The following is a 9158-nucleotide window of genomic DNA, read 5'->3' as shown; positions in this document are numbered from 1 at the left end:
AATGCGAGCCGTAAGGTCGCGAATTTGTCGTATCTTTCAATATAAATCGCGGCGCGCACGCAACGCAATTCATATTTTCAACAACAGTTATATGTGAAGGATGGTGCAATAATAAGATAATAAACAATCAAGATGCATGGGTTTCAGGAAATGTGGTTGGAATTCCACAAAGTCATTACCTGCAGCTTACCCCCCAACTGAATTTTTAAATATATTTTCATAGGAAATGAGTTATAGCTCTGCCTTTCTGGAATTATTAAAACGAGGCTTATTGACTCCACCACAGCATATTACCATGAGGAATCGCTATTCTCTCTGAACTATAATGGTCATAAATCACCGAAATAAAAAAACGACCATCTGCCAGTGTCCTATCTAGTAAATGATGGTATAAATAACGGTCGCCCTGTATGGGTCACGAGGTTATTCGAATCCGAAATCTACCATTTGAATATACATTGTTACATGTTATATAGCTGTTTTTTCAGTGTCCGTCAGATTTCTCAAAATTTGAAGTATTTCTTCGACTACCGGACTACTAATAGTCGGTTTCTACTTTATCATCATCCCCTCAATCCCTTAACGCCATCCTCCCTATAATCTCTACAAGCGTGCCAAGAAATTCTAGCAAAAAGAAACCACAAGACGGCTGTAAAATTGATGTCAGAAAAGAAAGAAAATTGAAGAGCACACATGCACATGTGGTGGTATGTGCACCTCTTAATTAAAAAGTCTCACATTTTTCTTCCACATTTTGAGAATTGGAATTGAAATTTGAATTCCAAATTTCAAATTCAAATATTCGTTGTGCATGGTGAATTCCAGAGATTCACCCATCCGATTACCCTTGGGGGACCCTTCCCCTTATGAGGCGGGGGCCATATCTGACAACTAATGAAAACAGGCGGAGGGACGGGAGGCGAGTCCCCTGGGATTGTACGCATCCCGTCTAATCAAGCCGTTTCCCTGGGGACAATTGTGCTCAGAGAGGCGATGGGCAGCCTCCCCCTGGAGCCCAACCCCACGAGTGTCTCTGCCTCATTTCTCTGCCTTCTGCTCAACCCGAGACACCGACGACGACTCCTTGTTGCTTTCAATTATTACTTTTCTGGCTCATTTTTTGATTTTTTCACTGTCTTTTTCGGAAGGACGGATGAAACGGTTAGTAGTTTTTGGGATTGGCTACTAAGAAATCAAATGTTTCAGCCCACAAAATTCCAAAAAAGTCAAGGAGGAGATCATTCATGACGTGGAAGATAGTGACCACTCATCATCTTCCAAAAAGAGGTAAGAACCCTGTGATCCAGAAAGCTTTTTTGCTAAATTCTATTAGACTTTTCTCAAAAAAGCATTCAAAGAAAAACTTTGAAATAGGCACCACAGTTGCTACAGTATTGATCATAAAAAAGGCGATTATTGGACTTTTTCAAACGTGTTATACATTGATAACGTGAAGACCTTACGTACAAAAACGTGGTCAACTACAACAATGGAGCTCTATTCTTGATCTATAAGCCAAAGATGCTCAGAGTTGCTAAAACTGATAACTTCTGGTGTTGAAATGTTTACAGTCAGTAGTGTATAGTCTCCTGGTTCCAGATATCTGAATACATTTGTGCATCTAAAAGCTTTTTCAAAAATTCAAATGACACCATTAAACCCTTTGAAAAGTACAGTTTTTGAGAGCAGAAACAATTAGATTTATGAAATGGGCATGTCTGAAAGTAATCGAAAACGTTGTGTTGAGCAGTCCCATCAACTCAAATTTCCAGCTCCAAACAAGAAGACCAAATCAAATGCGAGCTATGCTCTACAATCTGTACTTCCATCTCCCAACTTCAATCTCACACAATAAACGAACACATTCCTGATAGAAAGGTACCAAAACATCACTCAAAGACTATTCTCTTCATCTCCTTCCAGCCTTCCACAAACTCCGCCCCGTCCACTCAACGTGTCGCGTGTCAACAATGTGGAGACACATTCGACACGTTTGCACAATTCGCGATTCATATGAAGTCTCATATTGGCTCGCCGAGCTCTCCAATATTCTTTTGTCCAATATGTCCGATGGGAGCACCGTTCAGAGATAAGAAGGTACATATTTTTTGGGAGAGACGGATGACCGATAAATCAAAAAGGTTTTCAGTCCCAAATAGAACACCTCACCACCCAACACCTCCAAATCCAAATGAACCAATTCATTTGCTCCGTCTGTGATTCTTGCTTTGCCTCCACTCAGGCCTTCGCCCACCACTTTACGGAAACTCATCACAAAATAATGTGCATCGCCTGTGATTTCGTGACAGACAATGAGAAAGCCTTCAAGGTAACCGTATTCTCTAAAACCTATCATTTGGTTACAGTATCATTTCAGGACCACTCAAAAGTGCACACCCGACAAATCGTCATGTACGGGTGCGCCTTGTGTGCTTCCTCGTATACCAACCAACAGAGTCTGATTACTCACGTCCAATTGGCACATGACCAGTGAGTTATTCTGAATAAAGGTTTGAAAAGTGCTTATTAGTCTCGGGGTCTCGGGGGGAATGGTGTGTACTTTAAATCTTTTGAATTCAACTTCCAGATGACTGCACTTTACAAACTTTTTATCCGAATTAAAAGTACAAAAGCGTCCCTTGAGCCTCCGTGTTTCCAGAGACTCCTACTACCCGCCATCTCTTCCCATCGCAACTACCAACTCCAAACCGGCTCCCAAACCACGTACCCTCATTTGCTCCGTTTGTGACGAGACAGTACTCGGGGAGGATGGACTCGACGAGCATCGTCTCCGAAAACACTGCAAGATCCGTTACGCTGACAAGTGTGCAGATTGTCAAGAGCTTCTTCTTAACGAGACGACATTCGTGGAGCACTGTATTCGACACGCCAAAGACCACGCCCATCATTGTCCGGTATGCCGTCAGAGTTTGAGATCGGACGCTCAGATTCATGCACATTGTTCGTATCATATGCCACCGATGGTTCAGAAGACGTCAGATGATTTCACGTCATCTACATCGTCATCACCGAATGGCTTGGCGGGAATGGCGTTTGTGTGCCCGATTTGTGGAGAGGTGAGTAGTAGTGACATCTGGACATCTGGACAGACGGGCAGACAGACAGAGAATTCAAATTATCGTACTTTCAGAAACTCGAGGACGCCTTCGCCCTCATCGAGCACTCCAAACACCATATCTAATCATTCAACACCCTTCTCATTGTGATATTCAACTCTCCTGTGATCTCAAAGTGAATAAAGTTAACATTATACATGATTTGATTCGGAAATAAATACAACTTAGGAAAGGGAACCAATAAAAAAAGGAGAACAGAAAAAAGGTAATGATGAATGGCAGATCGTTGTTGTGGACACGTTGTCTGCAGTAAAAAACACATACTTCGAGTAATAAAATAAAATCCGATAAAAAAATTAGACAATTAATTTTTGTTCTTGAAAATTACTCGAAAGGAAATATGTTAGAATTCCATTCTTTTTGATAGTCACTTTGATAATGGAACGGCTGATCTTCAAAATGAGTGATTTTCCACAAACTTCAAGAGAATCTGAAAACATATCGATTGATTTTAGAAAGAAATAAGTATCAACTCACATCTCGAATTATCCCAATTTCTTTTTCAGAACCAATATCTATGTATCCTTCAAAGGTGGTCAAATGAGATAACTCAAAAACATTACATGCCATTGACTTCAATTGTTTGCATTGCTCCGTGCCGACAAGTTTACAGAAATCATCATCATCATTTTTCGCATTTTCAAGCTGAAGGTGTTCCAGTTTCTCACATTCCGATACTCGCTTCTTTAGCTGCAATCTCCTCTTCCTTCTTCTTGATCACTCCATTGAGTCGCACGACTTCTTTATTCAATTCCTCATTTCGAGTGGATCATCTGGAATATTTCGTTTTGAATCCTAGGAATCAATCAGTCTCAACTTTATTGACTTCTCTCGTTTTTCCTTTAGCCTCTTCTAACTTTTTCTTCATTTCGGCAAACTTTATCTTATCTTCTTCTGACTGTTTGACGAGACGAGTGTTCTCTTCCAATAGAGATTTTTTGCTGATATCTGAAATCAAGAATTACAGTAAACTGAAACTGATAGTGAGTATATACTTACTCATTCCTCGAAGATCTGAGTTGCTTCTCAATATCTTGTCTGCTAGCGATTCTTGTCCGAAGTCGTTTTTCTTCAGAATGTTTGGCTTGCGTGGCAATTTTTCTGAACAGAAAACTTACTTATGATCAGAGATATTAAACTAACCTCTCTAATTGTTCCTTTTCTTTCTTCATCTCTTTAAATTTCACCTCCAATTCATCATATTGTTTCGCCTTTTCCTCAAACTTCGCTGCCTTCTTCACAGCCGAATCCCGTCCTTTCTGAGCTTTCAAATTGTGCTCATTTGCATTCAGAATCTTCGCTCTATAGTCTGTTGTATCTATCGAGAGATTATTGAGATGTTTAGATGAAGCTTCTGGATTGGAAGGCTCTGAATTCTGGGGCTTTGCGGAATGCTTTGGAATTACATCCGGCTTTTTTTCTGACTGATATTTTAACACCGTCTTCTACATTACATAAGGATGGCGGACACTACATAATTAAGGAAAGGAATACATAACGTTTACATCCAAAAGTTTCGGTTTCAATTTTCGTGAAAATGAAAAAAATTGGTTTTTGTGATGTGACTGTATGAAAGCAGTCGCTTCACATAAACAACGGGAACCGCTTAATTTTTAAATTTTCAAGACCTTTGTCTAGGTATTTGACTTTACAGTCGTTCAAATTAGTTTTCCGCTTTAAATGAGTTACTCAAGTAGTTAGAACTACTGTATACTGTAGCTCTCTTTCTGACTTAATTTCCATTTAATTTTAAAGAAAGGAACCCTCATAATGCCCAACAGAATTAAAACTATGTTTTAGAAAAATTTTGAAACATAGAATTAATTATAAAAACAACTGCTTTTAAAAAAGTTCACCGTTTCAATAGCTTTTCAAATAAAACCAAGTTTGAAAATTGTTGCTATTCCTGTTGGTAATTCATGTTATTTTTATTGAAGTTACAGTTTCAGTTATTTTGGGTAAGGATATATTTTCAAAGTATGTTTGGCATTAATTACTGTAGTCTTACTGTAGTCAACATGACATAATTATCAAGTTATCAAGAAATAAAACTGGAAATATAACTTCGGTAGGAACAGTTCCAGTTTTAGACAAACACAGTATTGTTAACTGTTTCAAAATAAAAATGAAAGTATTGTGGCTTTTTACAAACAATACGATAGCTACTCACCACGTTTTGTGATTATAATATCTTGAACCAGAGAAAAATAAATAAACATTAAAATTGAAATTCTCACTCTCAAATTTTTTTATTTTTGATTGCTCGGTTTGTGTACAGTAATTCCTCCTTTTCCATAATAGCTCAAATCATTCTGTCTCATTTCTCTCTATTTGATTTGTGAGTCTTCTGCCAACCGAATAGAAGCAGAAGAGGGATTCCAATGGATTGACCAGTAGTAGGCACTGGGAGTTGTTATGTTTTAATTGAACTCTTTCTGATTGAGTTTCCGACGGCTTATATAAGCAATTTAACGTCTTCGGATTTGGTTAGATATAAGGTGAAGGCGAATTCGGTCCAGTATTTGCATACGAAAAACAGAATTGAAGGAACATTTTCGTGAACTGTCGTTACTTTTTCTTAGTTTTTTGTTAGATAAGATCTCCCAAATTTCCTCACATAAGCTGAAGAAAACTCCATAAAAATAATGAAGAAAATATGACATGAAGCGAACTTCTCAGTTGTGAACCATTACATGTTATTATAATATGAATAATTTTTCTCAGCAAAAAAACTGATTTGTATCATATTTCTGCAGAAGAAATTATATATTTTCAACGGGAAATCCTATTCTTCGACGAAAGATAATTTTTAAAAAACCAATCGATTAGCGTGAAAGGGGAGGGATGATGTGGCGGCGACGTGGCAAATTAATTTTTTTTTTTTTTTTGACGCGCAGGAGACCGTGCCGGGCATCAAAAGAACTCGAATTCATTCCGAGTCTCTCTATTTTTTTTTTCAAGCTTTCAAGCTTTGCAAGATTTCAAATGGACAGAAACCAGTCACTTAACTCTCGACCAGATAGGATATCGTATTTAGATAATTGTGAGTTTTAGAAAAATTTTAGTCCAGTTTCCAATTTTCAGTCAGGTTTCTTTGTTTTCAGACCCATGTCCACTCGGAAATTTTATATCAACTCACAAAATAGAAGACATCCGCCCAATTCTCGAAACCATAGGAAATTTCACCGCTTCACCTTACCTGACCAAATTGAACATAAGTTTTTCACACGGAGTAACAATGCATGGCACAAGACTGGTTCTTTTCGCAATGTGTAAAGTGAATGATGCAAATGTGAAACTGTCACTGTACAACTTCATTGATAAAATATACTTGGTAAATTACGACTGTCGGAATGTTTGGTTCGATAACAACAGAAAATACATTCATCGGACAACTGCTCTAACTGCAAATAATCTTCTGAATCAACACTTTGGATTTGTCAGAGGAACTCAAATGAAAACGGCGATAGATATCAGCATCCTGGAGGTTGAAGGATTCCATCAACCAGTTGTGATGAATCATCGTGTACCACCGGAACATCCAATGAATAGTTTCGTTTTCGCCTATCCGGAAGATAAACTCTACTGCAGCAAAGAAGTGGGTGAAGCTCCGCTTTTTAAAGTTTTAGAGGTTTTTTTTTTTCAGATAATGGATATAATCTGCGAAATGAATTGTGATCGAAAGGTGTCTGCAGCTGGACAATTCCAACTTCACATAGCATCAAGTGAACCCCTCGAAGAGTTTCTTGACTGCCTCTACGGGTCCCCAATACCGATCCATGGTCTAGGAAGGATCAAAGATGTTTTGAATGTCGCTGAGCGTTTTAAAATGAGAGCAGTTATTCAAAGATTTGCCACTGCGGTGATCCAAAACGCGGGGGTAAATGAAGTCAAGCAGGAATTTTTGAAGTTAGCAGTTCAACGTAACATGAGAAGAGTCGTTGTGAGTTACATAGATTCCGTTGGAGTAAAATCATCCGATTCTTTCAGCACTTTTGGTTGAGCCGGATGCAATCAATCAATAAAGAAGACATCGTGAATTTGGGTGTTCATAGAATGTCAGGAGAGATTATGAAGGCAATTGTGAAAAGAGTTCTGGAGCTGGGATGTGAGTAGTGGTGACATCTGGACTTCTGGGCATACAGACATTCACTTTCAGAAACTCGAAGACGCCTTCGCCGTCATCGAACACTAAAAACACCATATCTAATCATTCAACACCCTTCTCATTGGGATATTTAACTCTCCTGTGATCTCAAAGTGAATAAAGTTAACATTATACATGATTTGATTCGGAAATAAATACAACTTAGGAAAGGTAATCAATAAAAAAAGGAGAACAGAAACGCGCGCGTTGTTGCATCCTTGTTCTCCGGGAAAAATCTGTTTCTGACTCTTCTAAATATGTACATCAAATACAATTTGTTTAATTTTAGCAGCATTGGTAATACAATTTTTTGAGTTTAGCACAGGACACAACAATATATTGGCGGGGAAAAAGTATATAGCAAAATCAGGCATGGAGATCCAATAAAGTATCAAAATATCCGAAGATTTAAGAGATTTGAAGTTCTCCCTCAACCACATCCTTCAGACTAAGAATTTCGAGACGTCCGTGTCCTTTCGTCTCGTTTCGTACCAAGTCGTCCAGTGCGCGGAATGATCCAGGTTCGATGAGTCCGACCTGGAAAAGTTATATAAAATTTATCTGAAAATCTGCTGAAAACTAATTACCATTTCCAAACTTCCATCTTGCCAGTCATCCTGCTCCACATCACTGAACAACGCCTTCAACTTCAAATGCACCGCCTTCGCCTCTTTCACTGGAATCGCCACACGAATCTTCATTTTGGCTCTCTCGATTTTGATGGTCTCTCGGAGTTTCGGAATCGCGTCGAGTGCCTGTTGTTTCGATGATCGATTCGGTTTAAGTGAGAAGTGCATCTCCTGAAGTGCCTTATCGATGACTGATGGTGGAACTGGACGTTTCGTTTCGGGATTCACAACCATCGAGGCGATTAGCTGGGATACTTCTTTCAGCGATTGATCCGATGCTGCTTGACGCTCCTTTTCCGATACTTGGAGGTCTCCTTTGTCGAGAATCTAGAAAGAAAGAAATTGTATTTTCTCGTACTTCCAAAATTCAGAAATCCTTACAATTTTACAAATCTCAAACTGATCCTCAATTCCAAACGCTGCGATCAATTCTTCCTTTTTCGATAGTTGACCCTTGGAGACATTGGAGAAGACAGTGTGTGTTTGGAGTACCTCATCAATGTCTTTCTCGCTGAAAATTAGTGATTTTCAATTCAAAATCACAATTTTACTGAAAAACGCGGAAATTTGAAAGGAAACTGCTAGAAAACCTTTTTTCCAGAGACGTGTGGGCGGAGTCAGAAAATGCAATTTTATCCCGAAAAGGCTCGGGTCGGGCCTTGGAAAATTATAAAATTTTATTGAAATGTTTTCAATTTTTCATCGAAAATGTGAAAATTTCTAACGATTTTTCAGATTTTCTTCTAATTCAGAATGATAGTCCAACATTTGACTTTTTAGCGAAAAAATTTGAAATTTCTCACTTTAGCCAAGCACCCGGGCCTTGACAAGTAAGCAAAAACCTGATATACGAAAGAGGGCGGAGTTTAAGACACATCCAGATCTGTAATTTAAGTAAAACGAAATTCATACGAGTCTCAGGCTCTCGATAAATATAAATTTCAAACATTTTTTAAATGTGAAACCCCGATATGACGAGAAAGTGGGCGGAGCAATCCGTACGTCTTATTTCTCCAATTGACCACCTTATTCTTGTAACAGGCGATCTCGAATCGTTTTCCCGTCTTCTTCATTCGCACCACCGCCACATTTGTGAGCACTTTTTGATTTGTTGGAGTTTTGATATTTTTCGACATTTCTAAAGAAGAAAATGCGATTTTAAGCATGAAAATTGGAGTTAATTAGATATTACAACATAAATATTACATGTTTTGAAGGGAAAAAGTATGAAAAAACGATAAAACT

The 9158-nt window shown here is 38.4% G+C and overlaps 4 protein-coding genes across 4 annotated transcripts; 2 read left to right on the top strand and 2 right to left on the bottom strand.

The window, feature by feature from the left end:
* Window positions 1-1153: 1153 nt before the first annotated feature.
* On the top strand, window positions 1154-3202 carry GCK72_011909 (uncharacterized protein; the record flags this gene model as incomplete). Its single annotated transcript, XM_053728747.1, has 8 exons — window positions 1154-1161; window positions 1207-1287; window positions 1773-1878; window positions 1924-2097; window positions 2150-2329; window positions 2378-2490; window positions 2660-3077; window positions 3152-3202. 8 exons carry the CDS (start codon window positions 1154-1156, stop codon window positions 3200-3202), a joined length of 1131 nt encoding a protein of 376 aa, XP_053588324.1.
* Window positions 3203-4021: 819 nt separating this feature from the next.
* Window positions 4022-5356, bottom strand: GCK72_011908 (uncharacterized protein; the record flags this gene model as incomplete). Its single annotated transcript, XM_053728746.1, has 4 exons — window positions 4022-4085; window positions 4137-4238; window positions 4281-4506; window positions 5308-5356. 4 exons carry the CDS (start codon window positions 5354-5356, stop codon window positions 4022-4024), a joined length of 441 nt encoding a protein of 146 aa, XP_053588323.1.
* Window positions 5357-6405: 1049 nt separating this feature from the next.
* GCK72_011907 (uncharacterized protein) lies at window positions 6406-7253 on the top strand (the record flags this gene model as incomplete). Its single annotated transcript, XM_053728745.1, has 3 exons — window positions 6406-6735; window positions 6784-7080; window positions 7128-7253. 3 exons carry the CDS (start codon window positions 6406-6408, stop codon window positions 7251-7253), a joined length of 753 nt encoding a protein of 250 aa, XP_053588322.1.
* A 439-nt stretch (window positions 7254-7692) lies between these two features.
* On the bottom strand, window positions 7693-9049 carry GCK72_011906 (uncharacterized protein; the record flags this gene model as incomplete). Its single annotated transcript, XM_003103006.2, has 4 exons — window positions 7693-7821; window positions 7872-8240; window positions 8295-8424; window positions 8916-9049. 4 exons carry the CDS (start codon window positions 9047-9049, stop codon window positions 7693-7695), a joined length of 762 nt encoding a protein of 253 aa, XP_003103054.1.
* Window positions 9050-9158: the final 109 nt, after the last annotated feature.

Source organism: Caenorhabditis remanei, chromosome III (assembly GCF_010183535.1).
Source record: "Caenorhabditis remanei strain PX506 chromosome III, whole genome shotgun sequence".
Lineage (NCBI taxonomy): Eukaryota > Metazoa > Nematoda > Chromadorea > Rhabditida > Rhabditidae > Caenorhabditis > Caenorhabditis remanei.
The sequence above is the reverse complement of the archived record's forward strand: the minus strand, read 5'-3'. Positions and strand labels throughout refer to the sequence as shown.